The sequence below is a fragment of the Glycine max genome, chromosome 13, assembly GCF_000004515.6.
Source record: "Glycine max cultivar Williams 82 chromosome 13, Glycine_max_v4.0, whole genome shotgun sequence".
Taxonomy (NCBI): domain Eukaryota; kingdom Viridiplantae; phylum Streptophyta; class Magnoliopsida; order Fabales; family Fabaceae; genus Glycine; species Glycine max.
The window spans coordinates 41,456,161-41,471,737 of NC_038249.2; the positions used below are offsets into that span (position 1 = coordinate 41,456,161).

At 32.5% G+C, this 15,577-nt stretch overlaps 2 protein-coding genes across 2 annotated transcripts; both read right to left on the bottom strand.

Moving 5' to 3' along the window:
* Positions 1-4,470: 4,470 nt before the first annotated feature.
* LOC100814534 (vacuolar fusion protein MON1 homolog) lies at positions 4,471-9,408 on the bottom strand. Its single transcript, XM_003541946.5, has 14 exons — positions 8,840-9,408; positions 8,016-8,095; positions 7,835-7,906; positions 7,660-7,699; positions 7,480-7,581; positions 7,172-7,293; positions 6,814-6,946; positions 6,650-6,741; positions 6,314-6,395; positions 6,160-6,224; positions 5,689-5,976; positions 5,511-5,602; positions 5,072-5,136; positions 4,471-4,776 (listed from the first exon to the last, which is right to left on the bottom strand). Exons 1-14 carry the CDS (start codon positions 9,155-9,157, stop codon positions 4,681-4,683), a joined length of 1,647 nt encoding a protein of 548 aa, XP_003541994.1. The 5' UTR covers positions 9,158-9,408; the 3' UTR covers positions 4,471-4,680.
* A 3,386-nt stretch (positions 9,409-12,794) lies between these two features.
* LOC100814909 (uncharacterized) lies at positions 12,795-13,656 on the bottom strand. Its single transcript, XM_003543434.5, has one exon. It carries the CDS (start codon positions 13,442-13,444, stop codon positions 12,980-12,982), a length of 465 nt encoding a protein of 154 aa, XP_003543482.1. The 5' UTR covers positions 13,445-13,656; the 3' UTR covers positions 12,795-12,979.
* Positions 13,657-15,577: the final 1,921 nt, after the last annotated feature.

Genomic DNA, 15,577 nt, shown 5'->3' on the forward strand with positions numbered 1-15,577 from the left:
TTTTTTTCCAACAAGCCTTATATTTCAATTCACTTTTAATTTCATCATAGTATACTATAATGAATATTTATTTCCTTAATTTTTGGGTTTTTGCTTGAGCAACTGCATTTTAATAAGTTGAGTGTTAAATAGTAGTCACCTATATCAAATGGACTCATCTAATGGGGAGATTGCTTTTCAGAAGCTATGAGGTGAAAACCAATAAGAGCTTGTAGAATTATACCCCAAAGTGTGATTTACATTTTGACTGAGTTCTTGATACAAATTCTTTTTCCTATATGTTTCTCAATCAAATGCTTGGATATACACGAAGAATAAGGATCGAGGAATATGATTCAATTAATCAATGTTTGAGGCAGTTGATGTTGCTTATCCTAGGATGCGTAGTCCAACATCTGGACAGTTTGTGGTGTGTATGTCATGTTGGACAACTATTTCCAACCTAAGCTGGAGGGTTGTTAATGAAGCAATGACTTTTAATTTGTTGTAGTCCTTTATTCTTCATCCCATTTGCTATAAAACATGCTATTATTTGGTTTTACAGTCTTGAACCTACAATAAAGGTTAATGAAACACTGCCTCATGTTATTATCCATTAAGCAATGATGCATTAGACAAAGTTCATAATAGAATCCCAATAGTTCTTTAAGTGTATACCACAAGCAACATGAAGGTTTGTTTTTGTTTACTATTGAAGGATAATTTTGAGTATTTTAATATATGGTTATCTCACATCAAGATTGTAATTATAAGAATAAGAAGAAGTTTATTTTTATTAGATGAAATGGTTGGAAGAGATGGTAAATGGTAATCAAATTGGCCATTTTAATTGGCAAAGGAATTTTCTTTTAAGTTGCAAGTAAAGCTCAATCATTATGTTTATTCCTTTAAATGCTAAAGTTTTTTAGGACGATGTCTGGAAAACTTTGAATTCTATTATAGGGGACTCCTAGCAGCTAAGCTAGAAATGTTAAAATTCCCATACCAGGTTACCTAGTATGCATATAGAAAGAAATGCATACTCTCCACTACAGGTGACTGCTATTTACTGATATATGCAATTGTTTCTTTCTCTCTCTTTCTCTACATATCCATATTGTAGGCCATTTGATTACATATTTTCTTATAGAAAAAGGGTACTAGAAGTTTCACAAGAAGAGCTCTTGCATAGTTGTTATATATGACATAGAAACATGAGTAAGACTCTTATTTGATTTTCTAACTAGGGTGGTCTCAATGCCAAGGTCTTGAGAAGTTTGCAATTTTATATATATTTTGAAATATTTGGCTTGGGTATAGAAGAATAATGTATGGCTTACTACATTACTACATGTTAGGTGACAGTTTGCAATACCGGTTTTGACAACTATGAAGAGATATCATATGTGGATGATTATGATTCTGACATTATCCTCCCACCTAAATGTTCCCAAGCGCTTTATTTATGAAGATTGAATCCACGAATAGTTAACAAGATAAAAACTGATTATCATGTTCACTTATGAGTTACTTTACAGAAAGAATGAGACAAGCATTAAAGGAACGTAAGTGGTTAATGTCGATAGTTTAAGAGTTTTAGAAAACAAAGATTGAAAAGAAAATTCTCAAAATAGAACAAAGAAATTGTCAAGCAAGCACGAAAAAAAAAACTCTTACACTTTATAGGTTTTTTTTTTTTTACCTTATGCTCTTCTTCTTCATGTTATTTTATAGAATTTTTTTTTATAAAAAAATTAAGGTAACTATTTATTTCACTGATTATTAAACTTGATATTTTTTAGTACTACTAAAATAGGATAGACTATGTGTAATGCACAAAAAATAATATAAGAAATATAAAAAATCGTATAAATGAATATGTATTAAAAAATATATTGAACTAAAATTAATATACATATCAATTAAAAAAATGATAAATATAAAAATAATATAACACAGTAGAAATGTGAATACACAAGACGACAAGACCTATATTTCTCTGCTAGTTTTTTTATAAAATTCTTAATCTAATTTATTTAACCAAAAACCTAATGTGACCTATTATCACCCCGATACCAATGGACACATAATAAAAGCCCAACTTATAAATAAAACAAATTTACTTATGAAATTAATTTGTTTTGTTTCATTTTATGTATATCCGCTCTGGATATAACATTGAATATCTCTGTTTAACGTAGCTAAAACAAATTCCTCTATTTATATTAAAACTAAAATGGTTATTATTTTCCTATAAATTCTTTATTTCTTTCTCATTTATGAAAAATCTGTAAAGTATTTAAGAATTAGATAAAGACAATAGGGTAATTAAAAAGTATTTTTTTAAAAAAAATTAAATAAACAGATAAAAAAATCTGAGACGGGTAAAAAGGGAATATAGAAACTGAAAAATAACGATATTCTCAGGTATCCAAATAAGATAGTTTATAGCCTCTTTTTTTTATCTTCCCACTTTCATATAAAAAGTATTGTTCCTATATATTTTTCCATTTAAAAAAGTTGAAGATACTATTAGTTATTATATTCTCAAACATATTTTTATCTTTAACTGATTCTTAAATATTGTACACATTTATTATAATTTGGAGAAATAATAGTGAATATTATATTAGGAAGTTAAAAATATTTTGAATGTAAATTATTTGAATATATCATAACCTTAACTCATTAACATTTAAAGTTAAATACATCTTTACTTACATTCACATGCAAATTCACTTTATAAAAGTCTTTCAAATACTTTTAAATAATTTTAGGTACAAAGTATTAAGCTGCATCTCGGTTCCAACTCAAGTCTCAAAATCACATTTTTAATGTGTAAACACTCTCATCACTTTCTGCAAGTAAAATAATAAAGTACTGACGATGTTAAATACCTTTCCTTATATATCAAAATAAAAATGCAGGAAAAAAAAGAATGGAGAAATTAAAATACTATATGGATTGAAGGAAACTTCAGCCTTTATTTGTCTACCATGTGATATGACCTAGTAAATGTTTTGTTTTCCTATCCTTGGAAAAGGTCCTCTTAAAGGAGCAAGCCCACATGCCATAACATAACAGAAAAAAAAAGTTAAACACGACATCCTTTAGGTGAATGGTTTATCCATTTAGGGTTGTTGACGATATGAATCACTTGTGAATTTAAATTGTTTCAGATCGATTCAAATAGTTTGGGTTCGATCATTTATGTATTTAAGTCAAAATCGAATTGAACCGATCAAAATCATTCATGTATGGATTTGAGTCACGAGTTTAGATTTATAAATCCGATCAATACCGAACAGAATAGATCAAAATCAATCAAATTTTTTAGAGTTGTTTTTGATTTGGCTTTAAATATGGTTGATATTGGGACTCGCATTGAGACTACTAGTGTTGAAACTTCTTAATGTATTACTTTCATATACATCACCTTTTTTCATAATTTTTTTTGTCATGTTTATAATATTAATAAATCATATTTAGTTCATCTGTTTTAACAAATCAAGTTGTAACAAAACTTATGATAAGAAATGAGTTTGTAAGAAATAATTGTGATTTATATTATTATAGTAAATCTCATTAAAGAATATTTTATTTTAATTTGTATTAATCTATTTTAAAATACTATGTTGATAGTATTAAATAATCACTTTTACTACTTTCAGATATTTGATAGCATTATATTAATTGTATTGAATATTTGAATGAATCATGATATAAAATAGTAATTTTAAGAAAACAAATTAAATTTAAATGAGTAACCCGTTAAAAAAATGTGATAAAAACTAAACCAAACCCATCAAATTTGATTGAGTTAGATCCTAAATCTGACCAAACTCGACCCAAATCAGCCCGCAAATACCCCTATAACCATTCCCAATTTCGTGGCCTCTATGAATTGGAGTAAACATTATTATTTCATGGAGAGTAAATGTTATGCTAGACTCTGTCACTTTCTTCAAATTCACATTCCATCCCCACTTCCCAGATTGCAGCTCAAATTCGGCCCAAACCAGAACTAGAACCAAACCTAATGCCTACACCTCTGTGAATGAGAAGCTAAGCATGGGGCCTCAACCGCATTTACACTCAAATCTTCAATCGATATTTAGACACAAAACCAAGCAAAGATGAATGTATGTATCGTCCCTCCAAGCTCTCTCATCTATCAATGGAATCAGATATAATTTTTTTAACATAATGAGCTTTAGATGAAACATCATCCCTCAAAAATAGCCCACTGGAGCCACCACACCAACCAACCAGTCTATGGCCTTGTTTGGATAAACTTCATAAATATTTATAAGAGAAGAAAATAAGAAAGTAAAATATATTGAAATTAACAACTTATGCACTCTAACTTTTATAGAAGTTAAATGAAAAAAAACTTCTAAAAAATCAAGTGTATCAAGTTTATTTTAACTTATCCAAGAAGTATTATTTGGCTTTCTTATTTTCTTCTCCTATAAGTTACGTATGGATAAATTTATCCAAACATGACCTATAAACTACAGCACTAATAGTATTTGAATAGTTACAAGCAAACTGCAGTTCTGCTGTAAACACTAATACAAAGATTTTCCATCAGATACTTTCTTAATAGAACATAACGAGGAAAAAAAACAGGAAAGATTAAATTCTATAGAAATTTTATTAAATAAACACTCTCGCATGTTTACAGTAATTGATTGAAAATCACCATGAAAAGGGGCTAGCTCCCAGCAAAAATATTTCATTTTCCACATCTTTTACCCACTGACACACCCGATTGCACGTCTTTATTGCCAAGGCCTGCATACAAAAATAAATGCAACTCTTTTACTATCATTCCCCAAACAAATGGACTAAAGAATTTTTTTTACCAACTGCGGTAATCTTAATGAAGAAAGGCTAACAACAAGATACCCAGTGCTAGATTTCAAACTTAACAAATTTTTATTCAGATTTTCATTGAATGTTAATTATGAATATACAGTTGGCTAGTGATAGAAAATATAGTAGTCATAGCCTATAGGACATTTAACGTTTTTGTGCAAGATAAAATAATTGAGATTTGAGAAATAATGAAGGCAAGCAAAAAAAATACCTTGTCTGCAAGGGGATCAAATGCAGCATAAAGCTCAAAATCCTGTGTTACCCAACAGAGCAGAACTGCCAAATAAAATTATTACAAGTCTGATCAGAGTTCATCAAAGCATCCAAAATATAATAGTGCAACTATATCCCACATGTATAGATTGGCTTGTCTATTATTGGTATGAATCTCTAAATGCATCTCACAGAAAATAAGGGGTTTGCTTATTGATAGAATCATTCCTTCTGAAACATCCAGATCCAGGACTAAAACTGCAAAAAAGGACTATTACCACCTCCACTTTTTCCCCATAAGAAGAAAACCGTAATTCATAGATTCAACATAAATAAATGCATCAGGCAATTCAGGTCATAACTACATACTCAGAATATCACAAATCAATCTCTTGGATGTATTATAACTACAAAACAAGAATCACAATATTTGTTACCGTAGTTTTCATCCCTTCTAAACTGGGTTTTGTGTGGCCCAATTCCTTTATCATGCATGGATGCAAAAAGTTTCTGGTAAGCTCTATACAGTCTGTAACAACGGAGACAGGTTATATTGCTGACAATAACAAAAATGCATAAAAAAAGTTACAGCAACATAATCCACAAAATCGCTACCTTTTCTGCTGCTTAGGAGTGTTAATCGGTGATGAGAACTCTGAAGATATATATTGATCCAGATAAATGCTGCGATATATGAAATGCCACAACCCAGCAACACCACCAATGTGACAATTAGGTTCCCTTTCAGGAGAATCTGATGGAAGCCTATGCTGGCTCAAATGAGGAGATGATCCAGAACTAGGTAAGGGCGGTACATCCTCAACATGCATCCCACCATCTAGCAAGGATCTCTGAACTTCACTAAGGACATTTGACTTCAAAAGTACCGTTTCAATACGAATCCTGTGAATTGGCAAACAAGATTCTGAACCAAGCAGCCAAGAAAGATATTGCTACGTAGAGACTGAGGATCTCTTTGCTATGAATCATTATGTTCTCTCCCCTTTTTAATTTTCTTCTTTTCTCCCAAATAAAACATCATGAACCCAACAATAACAGCAGTCAGATTATTAAACCATCATTTACCTGCAATCCTTAAGATGGTAAAATGCATCAGAACTAGTGGTCAGCAACATCAAGTATGTGTCATCCTGCCACACATATGTAAAGCTCTGTGACCTCTCTCGTTTATAAAATGTAAATCATGTAGCAAATTTCAGTGCAATCAACTCCGACTCACATCAAAAAAGTGGATATAAGCATACAAAAATGCCAAACCATTGTATCTTGGCAAGCACACGGGAGAAAATGCTTCTGAAGTCCTGCATAGTCAAATCCCAAGAAGGAGTAAGAAAATGCAAAAATGTACCATAAAGCAAAGAAATCCAAAGTCCAAATGATTTGCCAATGCACTGCATTTAAAAAGTTTTACTGCTTGTGTCAAGCAGACTGAATATATAGAAAACTATACCATCAAACATCAACTAGAAGTCTAGACTGAATGAAAAGTAAGTTGTACTATTAAACCATCTCTGAGAAGCTATCTGAAAGATAAAATAGTGTCAGTTCTGCTTGCCTAAAGGATTCTGATGACATAACAAAGTTGGCCAGGAGCAGCATATCATCTGGATGAAGAGAGGCTTTCTGAGCACCAACTAGACTGATAACCTGCCTTCAATCTTTAATGAATTATTTTATCATTTTATATTAGCATGTAACTAGACAAATTCAGTGTTAAACCTTGTGTCTGCACATCAGAATAGCAAACAGAACACCAGAATCAGCAACGTCCTGCAAGATAGCACCGGCAGCTTGCCTGGTTGCATATGCAAGAGGTAGACAAGTATAGGCATGAAGAAATGTAGCTGGATTCCTGATACAATCAGAAAAATAACAACATTTATCACCCAAATATAACATAAGATATTGGGAAATAAGGGACATTAAACATACAACCGACCATCGGTCCCCAACCCCAACCCACCAAAGAAATGCACAGAAGATTACAGTAAAAAGCACCCTTTATCTTACAGAAAACGTTTTAGTATTTCTACTTTGAAACTAAAAGACAAAATGTGCTCAGAGCAGAGAAACAAACCAACTAAAAGAGTGGATTAGTGAAGAGAAGACAATGTCTGTTCCACCAAGCAAGGGTGTCATATCAAACTTTGGATTCTTCTCAAAACATCTGTTTACTGACTTTGTTAGTATAACAATCATCTGCATACATACCAACAACAGGGATGTATCATAACACTGCTGCAACATAACTAGTTCATCTGAATGACAAAAAAAAGACACAATAGCAAGTTGAGAAACACAAGTTGAAGAAACAGGAATAGCGAGCAAGCAAACAGCAAATCCATTTTTTTTATTGGGACATACAAGCATCCAACCCAATTATACCTGGCCATAAATAAGCTCCAACTGCCCCCTTAGTGACTCATAAGGCTCTTCTGTGCAGCTGATGCAGACCAAGTAAATTGGTCCTTTTACAAGAAAAACCACCTGTAGCATAACTTTAAATGAAACAATGTCTTCATGAAAAAAAAAAACCTTTTACAAGGGAAAGGTGTGCGATCAGACCTGATGCTTTCCAGCCCTCACTAATTTGACATGGTCACCCCTGAAAACATAAAAGATAACCATTTTAAAATTTACTCAAATTATAGTCAGATAAAGAATCAAATGCAATTAGGAATATTGCTGTAGTTAGAAACTATCAGGCTATAATTAACCAGAAGGAAGACAGCTACAATACCCATTCTCCACAAAGGAAATGATTGCTTGCAAAGTTGCTGAAAAACCAGCAAGCTTGTGTTCGTCTCCATACCTGAAACAAGAAATAGAGGAATGAGTCATGTTGTTTTAGGCAGCAATCCGAGAAAGAGATATGAACAGCAATCAAGGGGAGTTTGTGTGAGCAGTTGATAAAAACTAACCTAGAATATATTGGTTTGCCAGAATTACTCAGAACAAAAAAATGCTTCTTCCTTTTCCTCCATGAAATGGAAGCATCATCCTGCACTTTATTCATTAATCAAACAGAATATGATATTACAGCATATATTCAGTGTAATGCCCTCTTATTGCTTGAATTTAAAAAATAAACGTCTGTATCAGAAAAAATAAAGTACTTAACTGGAATTTCCAAATATCTCATAATATCTATAACAACAGTTTGTTGGATTTCAAAAGTTAATGCTTGAAAACAAAACAATATTTGTTCACTTTTGTTTCCCATTTTTCCATGCAAATTCTTATCATTTTCATGCATTTAATTGTGACTAGCGAAACTGCACACTTATGATTCTACACCGCAGCTTATCTCAGCACAGGTTCTACTTATGTAATAAACTCAATCTTGATCATCATAGACTTGGCACAAAAAGTTGAATGAGTGTAAAGTTAATAACGGAACAGTCTACGGAATAAACCCTATACAGGAGCATTTAATCTTCACCGATGAAATCTAAGGAGCAACTGAAAACGCAAAGAAAGCAGTTTCAAATTCATCAGTCTCTTTGTTCCAGGTTTGCGTCTACTTCATCATAATAGTGGATGATAGCAAGGGAAGCAGAGCACGAACAAATGTCCAAATGTAGGTTTCCTAATTACTCATTAGGCAAGCCGTATTTGCATTATCACGAGATCAAATCTAATCATTAGATCAATTATCAGTTGTTTCGTTCATAACAGTGAGGGAACGGCACTAACACGAAATAGCGAGGAATATTGCGAGAAGCGTATATATATATATCAATACCTCATCGGCGTGTCGTTTTCCGGGAAGCCAGGAGGAGTGAGAGGGAGGTTGAGGTTGGGAATCGTGGATGGTGATCTCTTGAATTTCGTGGTGGAGGACGTCATCGACCTGGGAGATGCTTGAGGCGGTGCTGCTACTGCCCCTTTCGGCGGCGTAACCGCTACTAGTGGGGCTGGAGGGGTAGGAGGAGGGTCGGGCGGCGGATCCGTTGGATTGTTGTTGGAGCTCCGATGATGGTTCGGAATCGAAGAGGCTCGGTGAGAGCGGAGGCAAGTCGAGTCGGATGGGAGGGTCGGAGTCATGATCCGCTGAACTCATCTCACTCACTGCAATTCTTCGATTGTGAAGATAATGAAGAGAGAGAGAGAGAGATTTGAGTCGCTGGACGCTGGTGCTTTGCTTGCTTTGGCGGAGTCGAGTCTGAGTACATGCGTCCAGGGTGCATCCCGCCACGCACTGCCATCTGTGGGCCGGCGGCCTAACATGTTCCCCAAGGCCCAAGCCTGCAATTAGCCACTCCTACATCTGGGTAACTGCTTCATGCACCTCCAATCTTGGCTTCCCTCTGATACCATTGACATTGTTAGTTAAGGATCCCAAATGACCTTAGCAAACTGAGGTTTAGCATTTAATCTCTTATGGGTTTCAACCCATCATCTCATGCATACTACCTCAAATTTCCACCACTAAGCCGATCCTAGTTGTTAAAATTGTATAAAATTAATTGTGTGTTTATTATTTTTATGATAACGGTTAGGACTATTATCATTTAAAATAAAAATTAGTTTTAATTTCATGTATAAAAATAGTAAATACTTTTTTAAAAGTTATTACTTATTAAAAATTAGACATTTAAATAATTATGAAGGAAGGAAAAAAAATTCAGTCCCCCTTTAATAAGTTCATAGATTTGTCTCTAATTAGTAAAACAAAGTGTATGAATTATTCTAAATGCCTTTTGACATTATCTTTTATTCTTATAAATCATTGTTACCATTGTGTATAACAAGTTAACAATTTATTAAATAATTATGTGGCGATCATTGATATATCTAGCTATACATTATACATTGATATCTCTTATAAGGGTAAATAAATAATAATATCCACAAAAAAAAATCTTGGTTAACTAATATTTTTAAAGTACTGATTAAACAATAATAAAATTATATTAATTATGTTAAAGATGAATTAAAATTACAATAATATACATTGATAAATATTGTTCACTTTTTTCTTTTTTTTATAGGTTTTTCAAAAGACTTATGATTTAAAGATAATTATGTTTGAGACTAAGAGGGTGTATTAAAAGATTTTTTTATATAGAAAATCTTGTGCTATTCAATTAATATTTTTAAATAATAAAATAAGTTATTTGATATTTAATCAAGATTATTAGGATTTTTCAAAGAAGTATTTAATTGAGATTTTTTATAACTTATAAAAATTTCTTATTATTTAAAAGTCCACAAATTTCAATAAACTTTTTCAAAAATAGATTTGATTGAATTTTATAAAATTTTTTTTAAAAAAAATATAAACATCACATCCATCAAACAATTTCATCTGAATTCTTAAGATTTTTAGACTTTTTTTTCTACTAATTTCTTCCTCCTTTTCTTTCTCCCTCTTTTTCCTTGCCCATATTTCTCAAATTCATCTCTTATTAGTAATCTCTCAAATAAATGTGCACCCCCATCCTTGTTTGCCACCAAAAGAAATAAAAAAAGGTACCTGTTTGAAAAACAAGGTCCATTGCTTGAGAAGTGAAGAGATTAACATAGAGCTTGATGCCTTCTAGCTTGGACACACAACATCAAGCTTCTAAACAAAACTAACATAGAGCGAATAAATTTGTGACAACTCTATCATTTTAAAGTCATAAGTTTCTCCTTCTTTTCTCTTTTTATTGTGACAGTTTGCGCGTACTGAATTTTTTTCTTCAACAGTTTATAAATGTCTTCATAACTTCTTCATTCAACCATGACCATAACTTGTTTGTAAAAATTCAAAACTTATCATTTATTTGTTAAAATTTGAATGTTTTTTTTTTAAATCATAAAATCCTTTAAAATCTTATAAATTCATAAAGATTTTTTAAATCTTATAAACTCATTGTAAATCCATTAAAAATTAAACTATAAAATTCTAATCATAAAATTTATTTTAAAAAAATCTTAAAAGTTATTGCATTTCTATAAAATCTTTTAAAATTTTAATCAAATACACTTTTCTGGGAGATGTATTTAATTATATTCTAATAGAACTTTTTTAATATAAAAAAGTCTTGTAATATTTCATCAAGATTTTAAAATATTAAAAAAAATCATATAATATTTAATCAAGACTATGGAAGTTTTTTTTAGTGCAATGAAATCTAATGGTATTTAATTGAAATTTTCTACAATTAAAAAATATATGATATTCAATTCAATTGACTATTTTATTGATTGGATTTTAATGAATTTGGTATGACTTTCTGTTTGTATATATAAATATCACACCCATTAAATAATTTCACCAAAACTGATGAGACTTCTCTATTCTTCTATTCTGACTTTTTTTTTTTTTTCATGACATTATTTATGTCTTCCTCGAAGGCACTTCCGAGCTGTTGTGGAAAGGGACTGCAATGCTTCTGCGAAATCTCCATTGCTTTAACAGAGCCCAAGCTTCCACTTGCAACTTATGAATAAAACATACCTTATCGTGAAATTTTAAATCTGATTCTGCTTGTAACTGCACTACAATGTCCACCACCTGCTCGTGACAATTCTGTAACCACACTAATCTTCCACAAACATAATATTCCCATAATAAACCACCCTTTATCATAACCATTGACCCCACCCATATTATTCAGACACGTTAAGCACCAAACTCCACCAAACAAAAAATATATTCAGGTCATTCAACTTCAACCTTCAACAGTAGAGTATTTCAACACTAAATCAAATTAATTTTGAATCGGCCCTGAATATGATTATTGTCAGGATTCACTTTCTATCATACATATTGTTATAATATTTGATGATTCATGGAATCCTTTAAAATTTTATAAATCTATAAAATTATTTTAAATCCTATAAATTTATATTTTTATAAATTCATTAAAATGTAGATTACAAAATTTTAATTACAAAAGTCTTTAAAAAAATGTTAAAAATTATTATATTCCTATAAAATATTTTAAAATCAAAAGAACTTGTTTATGTAAAAAAAAAAAAAAAATCCTTAAAAATCCTAATTCAATTCATTGCGTAACTCCTTCGGACAAGACTTCCAATCTTAATTCACTGTATTATAAGATACTATTTCTTTTAACTAAAGTCAATCTCTGCTAGTAAAAATTGTCTATTTTTTTTTTACAGCAATTGGCTACTTCAATATTACAATTTTTTGATGATTAAAATGAGGAAGCAACCAACGAGAAAAGGCGAACAACGGGCAAGGGAGAGAGGGAGCCATTGGTTCCCACTTCCCACATTCAGCACAATTGAATGCCAGAAAAAATAACAAAGTCTCAAATTATAAGATTTGTTTATGAATTGAAAAACATTTTTCAGTGTAAAAGAAAATGGGGCTTAACTTAATCCAAACATTTTTTTTTGCCTCCACCACAAAATTAATACTGGGAAACTTGAGCCGAAAATGTTGTTTTGATTTGGTTAGGAGTCTCTGTCAATTGTGGTGAATAGATGGGGTCATAGGCCTACATCTTGGTCCCAAGACAAGACTAAACCCACCCACATTAAGTCAATATCAACTACCCACAAACCCAAACCTCACCAATCATTGAACAACTACTACTCTGCTACAGTGTTACTTCAACAATAGCACCACCAATTCACCATTTCGATTTTCATCACCGCATAATAATCCTGGAACCAAAAGATAGCTAACAAAATAAAGCGAAATCTGAAAGATAATAATAAACGACAACAATGACAATATGTAAAACAAAAAGCTCTCGGTGCAAATTAAAATCTCAAATTCCGATCTGATACACATAGATGCTGATCGAAAAAATGAAAAATCTAAAAATGACCTCTCAACAAAAGTCGTTTCAATTGGTAATACAGTAGTAAATTAATACGGTAATTAACTTATGTTATGATCCTATCATCCTATGGTAAGGGTCTAGTCCTGGAATCCCGTTTTAGCCCAAATCGCGTTTCGAACCCTACTGAGATCGCGTCCTTTGAGAGTCCTCCCAACTCCTTCGTGCACCGAGAACGAAGCGATTCTCGTCCTCGCCAGAAACTCGTGCGGAGGCACTCTCCCAACTCCATCTTCCTCATCGCTCCGCGCTTCGTCGTCGTCGTCGTAGTTCCTCCTCTGGTTCCGTCCGTACTCATCGCCGAGAATCTTCGACCAGTCCGGCACGTTCACCGGAAGCGACGCCGGAGCACCGACGCGGGCGGCAGAGGAAGAGGAGTAGTTGTGAAATCTGGAGGAGCGTACGGATTTGGCAAGTTCGGGAGAGTTAGCGCGCGCGGAGTTGTAGAGATCGGATTCGTGGAATTCGAAGGTGGAATCGGAGAAAGAATCTGTGTCCATGGCAGGGAGAAAGCGATAGGTTGCTCTACGAATGTTGGTGGCCATGCGAATCGCACTTTGGATAATCTTTGTTAGTTGTGGAGTTTGAACGTTCTCAATTGCTCTCAAGTTTTCAACTATACTCCGTGATGTGCTTTTATAAAGGTTAGATTGCTTTTTGAAAAGGGGAAATAAATGGTTGGTTTTTGTCTGGATAAGGGTGGTTGGAAATTACCAATATGCCCTGGGATGAGAGGAGAGTGAGTTTGAGGGTTACGAGAAGGATTGGAGCGGGTTCGAGAAAAGAGAACAGAGGTGGTCCCGTTGAGATGTTGGAGGAAGAGGACACGTGTGAAGGGGCATGATGCACGATCATGGGATATCAATTGTCCTCTCAAATCCGACACGCCATAATCACCATGTTTATCGTTTCAAACTTCCAAATTATATTTATCATTCCCCAATTGCCAATTTGATTAATGGAGCCCTATGATTTTTGTTTCGTCCTTTCATTTTCTCTCATCATTAAATTATGTCTTTTTCGTCTCCAAACTTTTTCGGCTTTTATGATTTTGGTTCTTTAATCTTTTAAAGGCTGGTCTTGATTTTTAATTTTTTCCGTCTAGTATTTTAATTATTTCCATCCAAATTCATAGTTAATTGCCTGCGTGATGGTATTATTTATATTAAAATTCTTATTTTTTTTAGTAAATTACAGCAATATCTTTTGGAATTTTCATTAATTAATTATGCATGTATTTTCTTTTTTTAATATCTCTTTTACACTCCCTCGTTTGATAATATTAACTTCTCATACATTTTTTAGATGAGTCACGATAATATTCTTAATGTTTAAAAAAAATTAAAAATTAAATAATTCTCACATTTTCTCCAAATTTTTCCTTTTTTGTTTCAACTCAGTGCACTATCATAACATGACTATGATTCAAATACCATCACATAATTACTCCAAGTTAAACATGTTTAACTATAGAGTTCTTAAGTGATGGACTATCGAAAATTATATGTATCTTGTTAGTATGGGTAGTACCAAATAATTATTTTAAGTTATCTTCAATTGTACAATCTTATACCTGTACAATTTCCAAATCTCTTCCGTTCTGGTGTGATTCATCGGGGTGTTGCAACAATCAGCTTCACCCCACTCATCCTCACCCATTCAAACTTCAATGCCACCACCTTGCAGTACCTACAACCTTCACCCATATCACCGCACGACCCATCACCCACTATAACCACCATTGTGCGTGTCACCATCGCCAACAACACCCTTCCTCACACATGTTTGTCGAAGCTCATCAAAGGAAACAATCCATTTCTATCGCTTCGATAGGAAGAATCATAAGCAAAATAATGTGATTGTTGTTGTCGTCGATGAATTCATGAACGCCAACGAAAATTGGGTATTTTGATGTTAGAAAATTGAAAAATGTGAAGGAGAAGATGAAGAGGAAGAAGAACGAAATGAGAAGGTTCTTGTCGTGTTTGTTAATGGGTTTCGCCCACGGTAAGTGTTAATTCTTATTATGTTTACTGTTAATTGTGTTCATCATTTTTTTTTCTATTGGTATCTTTGTTGATTTAACTCAATATAGTGTATTGGTTTTCATGGTTGTGATGCTGCAAATTATTTAGTGGTTTGGTGGAGATTTATTATTGAAAATTCATTTAACTAAATTGGCCATTGGTGAAATTTTGATGTTTTGCTGGTGGTTTCTTGTCACCTAGAGTTTATTCCATCTACTGGAACATTGTGTAAAAATTGTGCTTACCAAGTGAAAATTGCTTTTCCATTTTTTTTCAAAGTTATTCACATTCTGAAAATGAAATCTCAAGAAGGGGTGGAGATATTTTGGGAATAAAAAATCATTAAAATATCATGTCATGTCACATGCACAAATCTATTAACAAATGTAACATCGATTGGGGCACTGGGAGACATGTGTAATGAGAATGTAAAAGTTAGAGCATTTTGTGTAGGATAAAAACAAGGGGTGCCTGTCTAATTAGAGTAAACCTCATGAGATGTTGTTATAATTTTCTCTTTATTTTATTTTTTACATATTTTGGCTGTTAAAAATCATCAGAAATTGCTTGAGTAATTTATTTAAAAGATCATAAACATATTCACTAATTGAAGTCATGCTAACCAATAAAATTTCCAAATCCAACTCACTA

Coding starts and splice junctions, on each gene's coding strand:
- LOC100814534 (XM_003541946.5), bottom strand. CDS start 9,157: ATGAGTTCAGCGGATCATGACTCCGACCCTCCCATCCGACTCGACTTG. Junction 6,396..6,649: donor ATGTCATCAGAATCCTTTAG/GCAAGCAGAACT, acceptor TTGACTATGCAG/GACTTCAGAAGCATTTTCTC. Junction 4,777..5,071: donor TTGATCCCCTTGCAGACAAG/GTATTTTTTTTG, acceptor TTTTGTATGCAG/GCCTTGGCAATAAAGACGTG.
- LOC100814909 (XM_003543434.5), bottom strand. CDS start 13,444: ATGGCCACCAACATTCGTAGAGCAACCTATCGCTTTCTCCCTGCCATG.